This window comes from Hypanus sabinus, chromosome 7 (genome assembly GCF_030144855.1).
Source record: "Hypanus sabinus isolate sHypSab1 chromosome 7, sHypSab1.hap1, whole genome shotgun sequence".
NCBI classification, from domain to species: Eukaryota; Metazoa; Chordata; class Chondrichthyes; order Myliobatiformes; family Dasyatidae; genus Hypanus; species Hypanus sabinus.
This window is the reverse complement of record NC_082712.1, coordinates 178,526,427-178,541,379: the sequence shown is the minus strand read 5'-3', so window position 1 is coordinate 178,541,379 and position 14,953 is coordinate 178,526,427. Positions and strand designations below refer to the sequence as shown.

The window sequence follows — 14,953 nt, the reverse complement described above, 5'->3', positions numbered from 1 at the left end:
GTTATCTCACTTGGTCTGTAACTTGACTAGTTTCAGTCTTAATGCTATTCTCCTTAACTTCTCAGGTGTATGTTTAATTTGTCATAGTCAACTCTGATTATGCACTTTTTTTGTAGTTCCCTGTAGCTCACAACTTTTGTTGGTGCAAGGTAGTGTCGTTTAGAATCAGAGTTATACAGCACAGAAAAGGTCATCCCCACTTTTTCTTACCAACCAACAGAAAATACTGGAGGAACTCAGCAGGTCAGGCAGCATGTATGGAGAAGAATAAGGAGTCAGCATTTCAGGTGAGACCCTTCATCAGTCCTCTTGAAGGGTCTCGGCCCAGAGCGTTGACTGTTTACTCTTTTCTATGATGCAGCCTGGCCTGCTGAATTCCTCCAGCATTTTATGTTGGTTCCTTTTTATAATACTGGTTTTGACAAGTTAATTTCTCTGTCTTGGGTGTGCAAAAGTTGACCAAGGAGCAGCATTCTCGCTGTGACGTATAAAAACAATTAGGAAGTGAACAGGTACTGGAATGTTTCTGATCTAAACACATACACACCATAACTGCATACCCTCAGTTAAAATGAAAATACTTACATGTTTAGCAGAGATTGTCTCCAGTGAAAGAAGTATGTAGTTTCTCCGTGGAAGGAGAAAAGTTCAAAGTAAATTTATGATCAAAGTACATATGTCACCATACACTACCCAGATATTCATTTCTTGCAAGCATTCACAGTAAGTATGAAGAAATACTACAGAATCAGTGAAAAATTATACACAAAAACAGGCAAACAACCAGTGTGCTAAGTAATAACAGATTGTGAAAGTATTAAAAAAGAAAAAAAAAGTAATTATAAGTTAATAATAACATTACATAAAATAATAATAAGTAATAAATAATATTAAGAACATGAGTTGTGGGATCTTTGAAAATGAGTCCATAGGTTGTGGAATCAGTTCACGAATGGTTTGTGTTCACAGGCCAGACATGCATCCCCTAATGATACGGTGCTCATGTTTAACATGGCCCTAGTGTTACAAAGACTAGCTACGTCAGTCTTGCGAGATGAGAAGAGCAACCTGAAGGCCGTGTTGAACGCAGTCAAAGAGCTGGAACTTGCCCATCGGTAAGATGTGAATTAAAAACATGGTCTCGGGGAAAAGGGACCATAAGATGTCCTTGGTATGTAGAGTAAAAGAGATTCCTAAGAGATTCTATAAATATGTTAAAAGCAAAAGGATGCCTAGAGAAAAATTGAGTTCCCTTAAGGATTAGAATGGTTTGTTGGTGGAGTCATGGGAGTTATATGAGGTCTGAAATCAGTGAAGCTAGGGCATTTAGGGTAAAGCGCAATGATATCCCGATACAGATCAGTATCACCAAAGAGGAAGTATTGGTGGACGGGGGCATAAAGATGGAGAAGAGAGATTAGCTTCATTTGTCACATGTACATCAAACCATACAGTGAAATATGTCATTGGTATCAAATCAAATCAGTGAGAATTGTGCTGGGCAGCCCACAAGTGTTGTGCATCTGGCACCAACATGGCACATCCATAACTCACTAACCCTAAATGTACTGAATATCTTTGAAACTTGGGAAGAAATCAGAGGACGCAGAGGAAGCTCTTGTGTTCTTGGGGAGAATGTACAATCTCTTTACAGACAGTGGTGGGAATTGAACCCCTATCTTACACAGTTATGCTAAATACTGTGCTACCATACCACCATAAGCATAGCCTAGAATGTTTTGGATGCAAAGCAAAAGGTTGCCTGGGCAGGACAGAGAGTATTGTATCTTAGCCATGGGTGATGCAGCAGAAGGTTGAAGGGTGGCTAATGTTGTCACCTTATTTAAGGGCTGCAAGGACCTGCCAAGTAATAACTGGTCAATGAGCATAACATAATTGGTGGGAAGTTACTGAGGGGATTCTGAGACAAGATCTATCTGTATTTGGAAAGGCGGGCTAACTAAAGATGTTCATCTTGGCTGAGAGGGGATAGGGGGAAGAAATAATGAGTGTAGGAAATCCTGTTTCACAAATTTGATAAAAGAGTTTTTTTTCCAAGAGGATTGATGATGGGAATGGTAGACATGGTCTGCATGGTCTTCAACAAGGTGTAGATGTGGTCTACATGGACTTTAGCAAGGTGTGGTAGACGTGGTCGACATAGACCCAGCATGGTAGACTAGTCAGAAAGGCAAGATCTCATGGGATACAGGGTGAGTTGGCCAATTGGATACAAACAAAAGATTCTGCAGCTACTGAAAATCCAGAGTAACACTCACAAAATGCTGGAGGAACTCAGCAAGTCAGGCAGCACCTACGGAAAAGAGTAAGCAGCTGACGTTTCAGGCCGAGACCTCTCATCAGGTCTGAAGAGGAAGGGGCAGAAACTAGAGTAAGAAGGTGGGGGCAAAGGGACAAACTAGCAGGCGATTGATGAGATCAAGTGAGGGAGAAGATTGGTGAGTAGGAGAAGATAGCAATGAAATGAGAAGCTGGGAGGTAATACATGGAAGCAAAGGACTGAAGAAAGATGATATGAGAGCAGAAAGGACCATGGGAAGAAGGGAAGGAAGAGGCCACCAGGGGGAGATGATAGGCAGGTGAGGTGAAGGGGGGAGAAGAGGTAAGATAAATGGGGAGGCAGAGTGGGAAATGGAAGAAGAGGGAGGGGGAGAAATTATTAGAAGTTGGAGAAATCAATATTCATGCCATCAAGATGGCGGCTACTTAGATGGAATATGAGGTATTGCTCCTTTATTCTAAGAGTGGTTCATCTTGGCAGTAGATGTGCCATCAGATTGGTGGCTACCAATTGGATACCAAATTGTGTTGGTGAAGTGAGTCAGAGAGTGGAAATAGATAATAAATTTTCAGATCAGAAGCCTGTTCCCAGTGCTGTATCACTAGATCTTGTGATTTAATGATTTGTTTGAGAATGTAGTTAGTTTAATGAGTAAGTTTGTTGATGGAACTAAAATTAGTGGTGATGGTGGACAACAAAGAAGTTTGCCTATGGTTTCAAAATGATCTAGATCAACTGGGTAAGTGAGTGAAGAAATAACAAATCTGACGTAACTGACAAATACAAAGTGATGCATTTTGGGAAGTTAAATCAAGGCAGCGATGGTATTAGAGAGTACTTACACATTTACTTACTTCTGCCCCAGTAAGGGTGATGGGCTTAAGCCACTGATGGTAGCTTGCCAGAATCCTCTGTCCTGGACCAGTCTTTCATGTTGTCTCCAGGTGTAGCACATCTTCCTGGTGTATCCTTCCTCTTGCAGGAATGAGGTCTTTGTAGCTTCTGTTGGCATTTCTGTAGTTCTGGGTTTTTATGGGATGGGGTTGCTAGCCCCATGTCCAACCCTCCTTTCGCAGCCAGGCTTGGGACCATTCATGGCAGAGTAGAGGGTATTGTTACAATATATAATGGGACAATTTGTTTTATGGGAATGATGTAATAGAGAAATGGAGGTCATTTAAAGGTGAAATTTTGAGGGTACAGAATCTTTATGCTCCTGTCAGGTTGAAAGGAAAGGTTAAAAGTTTGAGAGAGCCATGGTTTTCAAGAGATATTGGAAACTTGGTTCAGAAAAAGAGGGAGATCTACAATAAATATAGGCAGCATGGAGTAAATGAGGTGCTCGAGGAATATAAAGAATGTAAAAAGAATCTTAAGAAAGAAATTAGAAAAGCGAAGATATGAGGTTGCTTTGGCAAGAAAGGTAAAAATAAATCCCAAGGGTTTCTACTGTTATATTAATAGCAAAAGAATAGTGAGGGATAAAATTGGCCCCTTAGAGAATCAGAGTGGACAGCTAATGTGTGGAGCCAAAAGAGATGGAGATTTTGAACAATATCTTTTCTTCTGTATTCACTAAGGGGAAGGATATTGAATTGTGTAAGGTAAGGGAAACAAGTAGGGTAGTTATGGAAACCATGTTGATTAAAGAAGGGGAAGTACTGGTGCTTTTAAAGAATATAAAAGTGGGTAAATCTCCAGGTCCTGACAGGATATTCCCTAGGACCTTGAGGGAAGTTAATGTAGAAATAGCAGGGGCTCTGACAAATATAGAAACGGAAGTTTCAAAGTTTGCAGAGAGATTTAGGCCAGTTAGAACAGTGGGCTGAAAGATGGCAGATGGAGTTTAATGCTGATAAGTGTGAGGTGCTACATTTTGGTAGGACTAATCAAAATAGGACATACATGGTAAATGGTAGGACATTGAGGAATGCAGTAGAACAGAGTGATCTAGGAATAATGGTGCATAGTTCCCTGAAGGTGGAATCTCATGTGGATAGGGTGGTGACGAAAGCTTTTGGTATGCTGGCCTTTATAAATCAGAGCATTGAGTATAGGAGTTGGGATGTAATGTTAAAATTGTACAAGGCATTGGTGAGGCCAAATTTGGAATATTTTGTACAGTTCTGGTCACCGAATTATAGGAAAGATGTCAACAAAATAGAGAGTACAGAAGAGATTTACTAGAATGTTACCTGGGTTTCAGCACCTAAGTTACAGGGAAAGGTTGAACAAGTTAGATCTTTATTCTTTGGAGCGTAGAAGGTTGAGGGGGGACTTGATAGAGGTATTTAAAATTATGAGGGGGATAGATAGAGTTGACGTGGATAGGTTTTTTTCCATTGACAGTAGGGGAGATTCAAACGAGGACGTGAGTTGAGAGTTAAGGGGCAAAAGTTTAGGGGTAACAGGAGGGGGAACTTTACTCAGAGAGTGGTAGCTGTGTGGAATGAGCTTCCAGTAGAAGTGGTAGAGGCAGGTTCGATTTTGTCATTTAAAAACATAAAACTGGATAGGTATATGGCCGGGAAAGGAATGGAGGGTTATGGGCTGAGTGCAGGTAGGTGGGACTAGGTGAGAGTAAATGTTCGGGACGGACTAGAAGGGCTGAGATGGCCTGTTTCTGTGCTGTAATTGTTATATGGTTATAAAGGACATTTGGACAGATAAAGTTTAGAGGGTTTTGCATTCAGTGCAGACAATGGGGCCAGCTCAGGGTAGTACCTTTGTGTGGATGAGTTAGACAGAATGGCCTGATGTGTGCTATACAACTCTAACTCTGCGTTCCTGTCAGAGGTCTAATCTTGCAACTTTTGTCTCTTTCAGATACTTCAAGTATCTCAGTAATGCTGGGGATAAGATGCGATTTGACTTGGCTCAAGCAGCGGCAGAGGCTAGGTATGTGACAGCCTGCAGTTCATCTGTGTTTATCTTCAGCCTGTGGTTATGTCAATTCAGCAGAGTGTACACCGTGGTAATAAAGAGGGCACCTGAGAGCCAATTGTACTTTTGTGACACTGGAACAATAATACTTTAAGACCTAGGAGCAGAATTAGGCCTTTCAGCCCATAGAGTCTGCTCTGCCATTCTATCATGGCTGATCCCAGATCCCACTCTATCCCATATCCCTGCCTTCTGGCCATATCCTTTGGTGCTCTGACTGATCAGGAAGCTTCCACATTAAATATATCCACGGACTTAGACTCTACCGCAGTCTGTGGCAGAACATTCCACAGAGTCATCACTCTCTGGCTTAAAAAATTCCTCCTTCTGTTCTAATCTCAATTTTGAGATCGTGCCCTCTGTTTCTGGATACCCCCACCATAGGAAACATCCTCTCCACATCCACCTTATCTAGTCCTTTCAACATTCAGTAGGTTTCAATGACATCACCACCCTCCACCTCCCCCCTCTGCACCCCACTAAGTTCCACTGAGTACAGGCCCAAAGCTGCCAGACCCGCCTCATATGTTAACCCCTTCATTCCCAGAATCAACCTCATAAACAAAGTTGCTATGCAGGTTGATTCTTTAGTTAAGAAGGCATACGGTGCATTGGCCTTCATCAATCGTGGGATTGAGTTTAGGACTGTGGGGTAATGTTGCAGCTATATAGGACCCTGGTCAGACCCCACTTGGAGTACTGTGCTTAGTTCTGATTGCCTCGCTACAGGAAGGATGTGGAAACCATAGAAAGGGTGCAGAGGAGATTTAGAAGGATGTTGCCTGGATTGGGGAGCATGCCTTATAAGAACAGGTTGAGTGAACTCAGCCTTTTCTCCTTGGAGCAACGGAGGATGAGAGGTTACCCGATAGAGGCATACAAGATGATGAGAAGCCTTGATCATGTGGATAGTTAGAGGCTTTTTCCAAGGGCTGAAATGGCTAACTTAAGAGGGCACAGTTTTAAGGTGCTTGAAAGTATGTACAGAGGGGATGTCGGGTAAGATATTTACGCTAAGAGTGGTGAGTGCGTGGAATGGGCTGCCTGCGACGGTGGTGGAAGTAGATATGATAGGGTGTTTTAAGAGACCCCTGGATAGGTACTTGGAGCTTAGAAAAAAGGGCTATGGGTAACGCTAGATAATTTCTGAAGTAAGAACATGTTCAACACAGCTTTGTGCCCAAAGGGCCTGTATTGTGCTGTAGGCTTTCTATGTTCTAACCTCCTCTGGACTCTCCAGTGACAACAAATCCTTTCTGAGATACAGGGCCCAAGACTGTTGACTATACTCCAAGTGCAGTCTGACTAGTATCTTACAAAGGCTCAGCATTATCTCCTCACTTTTATATTCTATTCCCCTTGAAATCAATGCCAACATTGTATTTGCCTCCTTTACCACTGACTCAACCAGCAGCTGTTCTGATACTGACCCAAGGAACCCCACTAGTCACTGACAGCCAGCCAATAAAGGCCCCTTTTTTCCCACTGGCTGCCTCCTGCCTATCAGGCATTCCTCTGTCCATGCCAGTATCCTTCCTGTAACACCATAGAATTTTATCTTGTTTTGAACCCTCGCCTGTGGCACCTTATCAAACACCTTCTGAAAATCCAAGTAAATGACAGCCACTGCCTCTCCTTTGACCACCCTGCTTGTTACTTCCTCAAAGAACTCTTAACAGATTTGTCAGGGAAGATTTCCCTTTATAGAAACCATGCTGTCTTTGACTTATTTTATCATTAGTCTCCAAGTACCCCGAAGCCCCGTCCTTAATTATTGACTCGAACACTTTCCCAGCCACTGAGGTTTGGGTTAACTGGCCTATGATTTCCTTTTTTTTTGCCTTCTTCCCTTCGTAAAGAGTGGAGTGACATTTGCAAACTTCCAATCCTCTAGGACCATGCCAGAATCAAGTGATTCTTGAAAGATATTGTCAAATACATCCATTATCTCTTCAGCAACCTCTCTCAGAACTCTGGGATGTAGTCCATCTGGTCCAGGTGACTTATCCACCTTAAGACCTTTCAGTTTGCCTAGTGCCTTTTCCTTTGAAATAGCAATGGCACTCGCTCCTGCTGCATGACACTCACGGACCTCTGGCACACTGCTTGTGTCTTCCACAGTGAAGACTAATGCAAAGTACCCATTAAATTCATCTGCCATTTCATTGGCCCCATTACTAACTCAGCAGCATCATTTTCCAGTGTCCAATATCCTCTCACCTCCCTTTTACTCTTATTGTGACAGAAAAAACTTAGTATCCTGGTTTATTTCATTGATAGTTTGCCTCATATTTCATCCTTTCTCTTATGGCTTTTTTAGTTGCCATTTGTTGGATTTTAAAAGCTTCCCAATCATCCAACTTCCCACTCACTTTTGCTATCTTGGCTGCCCTTACTTTGGCTTTTATGCTGTCCTTAACTTCCTTGTCAGCCGCAGTTGCCTACACCTACCATTTAAGAACTACTTCTTCCTTCACCTTGTGAATTATTACCAGAAACTTCAGCCAATTCTGCTCTTCCATCATCCCCACCAGTATCCTCCCCCAGTCCACCTGGGCAAGCTCCTCTCTGAAGCCTCTGTAATTCCCTTTATTCCCTTGCGATACTGACACATGTGACTTGTGCTTCTCCCTCTCAAATTCCAGTGTGAATTCAGATCACTGCCTCCTAAGGGTTCCTTTGCATTAAACTCCCTAATACAATCTCCGTTATCATACAACACCCAAACTAAGATAGTCTTTCCCCAAGTAGGCTCAAGCACAAGCTGCTCTAAGAAGCCATCTCATAGGCATTCAGAAATTTCTCCTCAGCTCTGTTGTGAGGTGGTGTTGTCGGCCTAGGTTCCCCCACTATAGGCCTTTCAATATTTGATAGGTTTCAATGAGGTTCCCCCTCATTCTTATAAACTCCAGTGAGTACAGGCTCAGAACCATCAAACGCTGCCCATACGTTAACCTTTTCATATCTGAAATCATTCTCATGAACCTCCTTTAGACTCTCTCCAGTGCCAGCACATCCTTTCTTGGATAAGGGGCCCAGAACTGCTCAACAAATACTTCTAGTGCAGTCTGATTAGTGCCTTATAAAGCCTCAGCATCACATACTTGCTTTTATATTCTAGTCCTTCTGAAATGAATGCGAACATTTCATTTGCCTTCCTTAAAACCAAATGCAAGTTAACCTTTAGGAAATCCTGCACAATGTATAGACTCAGAGCTGATAATGACAGCAGCATTCCTTCAAAAGCAAGGGGGAGAAGGAGGTGGGTGGAGGAACAAGCAAGGAGAGGGGTAAGAACAGAGTCATAGAGCAATACAGTACAGAAACAAGCCTTTTGGCCCAACCAGTCCATACTGACCATGGTGTCCCTCCAGCCGGTCCAATTTCCAGCATTTAGCCCATATCCCTCCAAACTCCACCTCCCCATGTCCTTATCCAAGTGATGCCATTGTATCTGCCTCAACCGCTTCCTCTGGCAGCTCGTTCCTTATACTTATCACTGTTTGTCTGGAAAAGGTTATCCTTTCAGGTCCATCTTAAATCTTTCCCCTTAACCTTAAATCTATGCCCCGTAGTTCTGGGCTGCCCTACCCTGGGGAAAAGGCTGTTATCATCCACCTTATTTGCCCCTCCCATAATTTTAAACACTTCTATAAGGTTGTGTTTCATTCTCCCATGTTAGGAGGGGCAGTGGAGAAGATAGGCAAGATTAGGATTGCCAACAGTCTTGGATGGGATGCCCCAAGTGAGTCAAGAGTCATAGAACATAGAAACAGACCCTTTGGCCTATCTAGTCTGTGCCAGATATATTCTCCCATCAACCTTCACCTAGGCTATAGTTCCCCATACCTCTCTGTCCACTTCAGATTGCTTAAGATTCAACATTGTTCAATGCCATTTCCTGTAGATGGGAAAATAAGTGTACAGGAAAGCAAAATAATTGTTACTCTGGATCTGATGCAGCACAAAAAAACACACTAAGATAAAAAATTAAGTAACTTAAAAGAACACAAGAAATATAAATATGTAAGATAGTTATATACATTGATTGTATGTCCATAAAGTGATGCTAGGTATGGAGCTGTCTGTACTTAAGGTCACTCTCACAGGAAATAATGTAGTGGTGGTGGATGATGTGGAGGGTGGGTTAGGGTTCAGCCTTACTGCTTGGGGAAAGTAACTGTTTTTGAGTCTGGTAGTCCCTGGTGTGAATGCTAGGTAGGCAGACGGTTGATGAGCAGAGTGGGTGGAATGCTTCATGATGTTAGTGTTCCTTTTCTGACACCTTTCTGTGTACATGTCCTTAATGGTGGGAAGGCTGGGGCCAGTTTTGACTTCCCATTGTAGAGCCTTCCCGTCCACCGCAGTGCAGCTTCCGTACCATGCAAAAGGAAAAAATAATGAATAAATAGAAATAAATATCGAGAACAGGACATGAAGAGTCCTTGAAAGTGAGTCCAGAGGTTGTGAGAACAGTTCAGTGATGAGGTGAGTGAAGTTCTCCCCTCTGGTTCAAGAGCCTGATGGTCGAGGGGTAGTCACTGTTCCTGAACCTGGTGATGCAAGTCCTGAGGCTCCTGTACCATCTTCCTGATGGCAGCAGTGAGAGGGGAGTATGACCTGGGTGGTGGGGTCCCTAATGATGGATGTTGCTTTACTGTGACAGCACTCCATATATATGTGCTCAATGTCAGGGAGGTGGAGCCTTTACCCGTGATGGACTGGGCTGTATCAACTACTTTTTCATTCAAGGTTATTGGTGTTTCTATACCAGGCCATGATACACTCAGTCAGTATATTCTCCACTGCACATCTATAGAAGTTTGTGTGTTGTAGGCAGTGCTCTGATCTGATGAGCCAGGCGCAGTACCATGTAGCTCGTGCACGAAAACAAGACGAGGAGGAACGGGAGCTGCGGTGCAAGCAAGAGCAGCAGAAGGAGATGCTGAGGATGCAGATCGTCAAAGAACAGGTCAGTGATACGCCAGCTGTCCCTGAATTGCAGAGAGTTGGCACGTGCATACTGGAACATCAGGGAGTTGCCACCAAGTGCCCACGAACAGCACAAGGCTCCTATGATAGAGGATATATTACCTTGAGGGGCATAGTCAGGGTAAAAGCACGAAGGCTTCTCCCCGGGGAGGTGGGCACAAGGTTAAGATAGAAGGCAAGAGATTTTTTAAAAATCATGCAAAAAGTGGTGCATATTTGGAATGAGCTGCCAGAAATATTGGTTGAAGTGGACATGTTAGCAATATTTAAAGGCTATTTAGATAATTACAGATTAGGTAATTATAGATAGCTACCCCTAGACCGAGTGGATGTGGAGAAGATGTTTCCTCTAGTGGGTGAGTCTTGGACCAGAGGGCACAGCCTCAGAATAGAGGGGCATCCATTTAGAATGAATCTGAGGAGAATTTCTTTAGCCAGAGAGTGGTGAATCTGTGGAATTCATTGCCACAAGTCATTGGGTGTATTTTAAAGCGGAGGTTGATAGGTTCTTGATTAGTCAGGGTGTCAAAGGCTACCGGGAGAAAGCAGGACTGTGGGGTTGCGATAATAAATCAACCATGATGGAATGGCAGAACAGACTCAGTGGGCTGAAAGGCTTAATTCTGCTCCTAAGTCTTGTGTGGTGGAGACATTTAGATGGCTATGGGCCAAACATGTGGGCTATTGGTTGTACAGAGCAGAAGACAGCGAGATTGATTTGCAAATCTAAAATTTGCATATGTTTATTTAGTAGCAGAGTAGTGAAGTTCCCTTAGGTCAAGTTTAATTTGCTATTGTGTATAGCACAGACATTGTGGGCCAGAGGGCTTGTTCCTGTGCTCTACTGTTCATAGTTCTATGTTATCCAGGGTGTCCTGTGCCAGGCAAACATCTTGCAATCAACATTCCCACAAACAGTGATTTTCTCGGTGCCATTTTGCTGTGTGCAAGGGGGCTACTGCACTTACGCAGCTGTCACACCAATTCAAAAGCATTTGTTAGTTCCACTATCTGAGCCCTTCATTAATTTAATGTGTTACAGAACGTAGAACAATACAACCAAAACTGCTCCACATTAGCGGTCTGCTGGAGTACAAAGTTAAACCAAACCAACTGTTGCTGCATTAGGGAACAGCACAGCACAGTACAGACCCTTTGGGCCTCAATGTTGTGCCACCGTCTAACCTACTCAAAATCAATCAACCCTTTTCCTCCTACATAACCCTCCAGTTTTCTTTCATCCATGTGCCATTCTTAAAAGTCTCTTAAATGTCCCTGATGTATCTGCCGCCACCTCCAGTGATTCATGCACACACCAGACTGTGGGAAAAAAAACTTACTTCCAACATCCCTCCATGTTTTCTTCCAATCACCTTAAAAATATGCCCCCTCAAACTAGCCGTTTCTGCTTTGGGAGCAAGTCCCTGGCTGTCCACAGTATTTATGCCTTTTCTCATCTTCTATACCTCTTATCAAATCACCTCTCATCCTCCTTCGCACCAAAGGGAAAAGCCCTAGTTCACTCAAACTTTCCTCATGCGACATGTTCTCTAATCCAGGCAGCATCCTGGCAAATCTCCTCAGCACCCTCTCTAAAGCTGTCAAGGCCTTCCTGTAATGAGGCGACCAGAATTGAGCACAGTACTCCCAAATGTGGTCTAACCAGAGTGTAATTTTAATTTTGTCTTGTGAAAGGTTAGTATAGATGTATGAAACCCCAGAAATCTGGATTTCACCTGGTGATTTGGACTACACCTATGTATTTCAGGAATGGGAAAGACTTAATATCTTATTCTTCCTCAGTCTTTCATATTGCGCTTATATGAGATGTTGGTGAGGCGGCACTTGGCAAATGGTTTTTAATCCAGATATATAGGAGAGATTACTTTTTGGGAGATCAAACCAGGGTCAAACTTATTCAGTAAATGATAGGGCCCTGAGGAGTGTTTGGAACAGAGGGACCTTGAGCACAGTTTGCTGAAAGCAGTGTCATAGGTAGAGGGGATGGTTAAAAGTTAATAGGCACATCATTCAGTGCATTGAGTATAGGAGTCAGCAATTTATGTTGCAGTTACATTGTGAGGCTGTACAATGTGAGTATGGTGTATGATTTTGGTCACCTTCTTATAAGAAAGATGCTATTAAACTGGCAAGAGTGTAGAAAAAGATTTAGTAGGATGTTGCCTAGACTTGGGGGCCTGAGTTGCAAGGAGAGCTTCTTAGACTAGGACTTTATTTCCTGGAACATTGAAAATTGGGGGGTGACCTGATGCACATATTTAAGATCATGAGGGGCACAGACAGGATCATAGAATTTTTCCTCAGGGGGGCATAGGTTTAAGATTAGAGGTGAAAGATTTTAAAGGGGCATCAGGGCAAGCTTCACACAAAGGGTAGTACGGAATTGGAATGAACTGCCAGAAATAGTGAATGAGATGGCATATTAGCATTTGTTTCAAGAAGACAAGAATATAAAAGCAAGAATGTAATGGTGCGGCCTCTTGTCTAAGAAAGGATGTGCAGATATTGGAGCAGATTCAAAGGATAGTTACGAAAATTATTCCAGGATTGAAAGGCTTGTCATATGAAGAGCATTTGATGGCTCTGGAACCGTAGTCACTCGAATTCAGAAGAATGAGGGGTGACCTCATTGAAACCTATCAAATGTTCAAAGGCCTTGATAGAGTGGATGCAGAGAGGATGTTTCCGATGTTGAGAGGGTTAAAGACCAGAGGACACAGCCTCAGGATAGAGGGGTGTTCTTTTAGAATGAAACTCTTTAGCCAGAGTGGTGAATCTGTGGAATTCGTTGCCACAGGCAGCTGTGGAGACCAAGTCATTGGACATATTAAAGGCAGAAGTTGATATATTCTAGATTAGTCAAGGCATAAAGGGATATGGGAAGAAGGCAGGAAATTGGGGCCAAGAAGGAAAATTGACAGGATGAAATGGCAGGGCAAACTAGAAGGGTCAAATGGCCTAATCCTACTCCTATATCTTATGTTCTTATCCCCATTGGTTCAAGAACCTGATGGTTGAGGGATAGTAACTGTTCTTGAACCTGGTGATGTAGGACTTCAGACTCCAGTCTTATGGTTTTATTAGCAATACTTAAAAGTCATCACGAGGGATAGGAGAGGTTTAGAGGGCTTTGGACACAGGCAGATGGGACTCGTTCAGTGGGCAACACAGTTGATATGCATGAATTGAACTAAAGGCCCTGTTTCCATGCTGTATGACCCTATGACTCTTCTTCCCCCCCCCCCCCCCCCCCCATAATCCCCAACTAGGAAGATAAGAAGCAAAAGGAGCTGAATGAGCAGCGGAAGTTATTGGAGCAGCGGAGCCAGTTTTTGGAGAAAACTAGGAATCTGCTGGTGTTCAACGAGGATATGGAGACGAAGGAGAAGAAGAAAGGAGGTGGTGGTGGAGGAAAGGTAACGTGAAAGCTCGGACATTCACTACACTTGGAGCTAAAACACAAACAAACAATTCTGCCCAAGTACTTACTGTACACATTCTCTCTCTCCACACAAAGACAGCTGCATTATCACACAGAGCTTTGTTAATAACTACCATAACCATTTCTGTCTGTCCTATGAATTCAGATTCAGATTTATTTATCACATGTACATCAAAACATTAAGTGAAATGCAGTGTTTGCGTTAGCAATATTAACACAACCTAAAGGTGTGCTGGGGGCAGTCTGCAAGTGTCACCACACATTCCGATGCTGTCATAATATGCCACGATGCTTGGCAGAACAACACAAGCAACAACAGCAAACAGAACCGCTTTCCTTTCTCCCAACCACCCACGCACACGGAGAGTCCTCTGACACCAGGAAATCCCTTTTGTTATCATCCCCTGAACTAGCTGATGATGGGACCCCGAAATCTGGGCGCATCTTATGATCAGCCATCATGCCCCCTACTCACGCAGATAACCGACTCCGGGGCCTACTGACCTGGGACAGCTCAACATCGACAGCTATCCTTCATCACCCATCAACGCCACTGGCAAGACTGCCAGTCTCTTGGGTCATGCAGCGTCTATGGGGTGAAATAAATCATCTTCAATAGGGTAAAAGCCCTGCCTCAAGATCTTATCCTAACGTTCTGACGATTCCTTTCCCGTCACAGATGCTGCCTGACATTGTTTCTTCCATCATATCCCACCTGTGTTGTATGAATGCAGATCATAACCATATTTCTCTTCAAAGTTCAAAGTAAATTTATTATCAAAGTATATATACTACCCTGAGATTCATTTTCTTGCAGGCATTTACAGTAAATACAAAGAAACATCAATGAAAGATCACATACAACAATAACAAACTGCAAGTACATACATACATAAATAAATAAGCAAGCAATAAATATCAAGTACATGAGATGAAGAGACCTTGAAAATGAATCCATAGGATGTGGGAATATTCCAGTGATGGGGCAAGTTAAGTTGAAGGAAGTTATCCCCTCTGGCTAAGGAGTAAAAACTGTTCCTGAACCTGGTGGTGTGGATCCTGGGGCTCCTGTACCACGTTTCTGATTGCAACAATGAGAAGAGTGCATGACCTGGTGGGATCCCTGATGATGGATGCTGCTTTCCTGCCGCGGTGTACCATGTAGATGTGCTCAGTGCTTTGGGAGGACTTTACTTATGATGAACTGGCTGTATCCACTTTTTGTAGGATTTTCCATTCAAGGGCATTGGTGT

At 43.1% G+C, this 14,953-nt stretch overlaps 1 protein-coding gene across 1 annotated transcript in view; it reads left to right on the top strand.

The window, feature by feature from the left end:
• The window catches only part of ctr9 (CTR9 homolog, Paf1/RNA polymerase II complex component), a 108,111-nt gene that overhangs the window by 88,241 nt on the left and 4,917 nt on the right, over nt 1-14,953 (top strand). The window contains exons 18-21 of the mRNA XM_059976231.1: nt 970-1,115; nt 5,129-5,200; nt 10,082-10,217; nt 13,528-13,674. Of these exons, the coding sequence (XP_059832214.1) occupies nt 970-1,115; nt 5,129-5,200; nt 10,082-10,217; nt 13,528-13,674 (501 nt within the window). The remainder of the gene's footprint in view (nt 1-969; nt 1,116-5,128; nt 5,201-10,081; nt 10,218-13,527; nt 13,675-14,953) is intronic.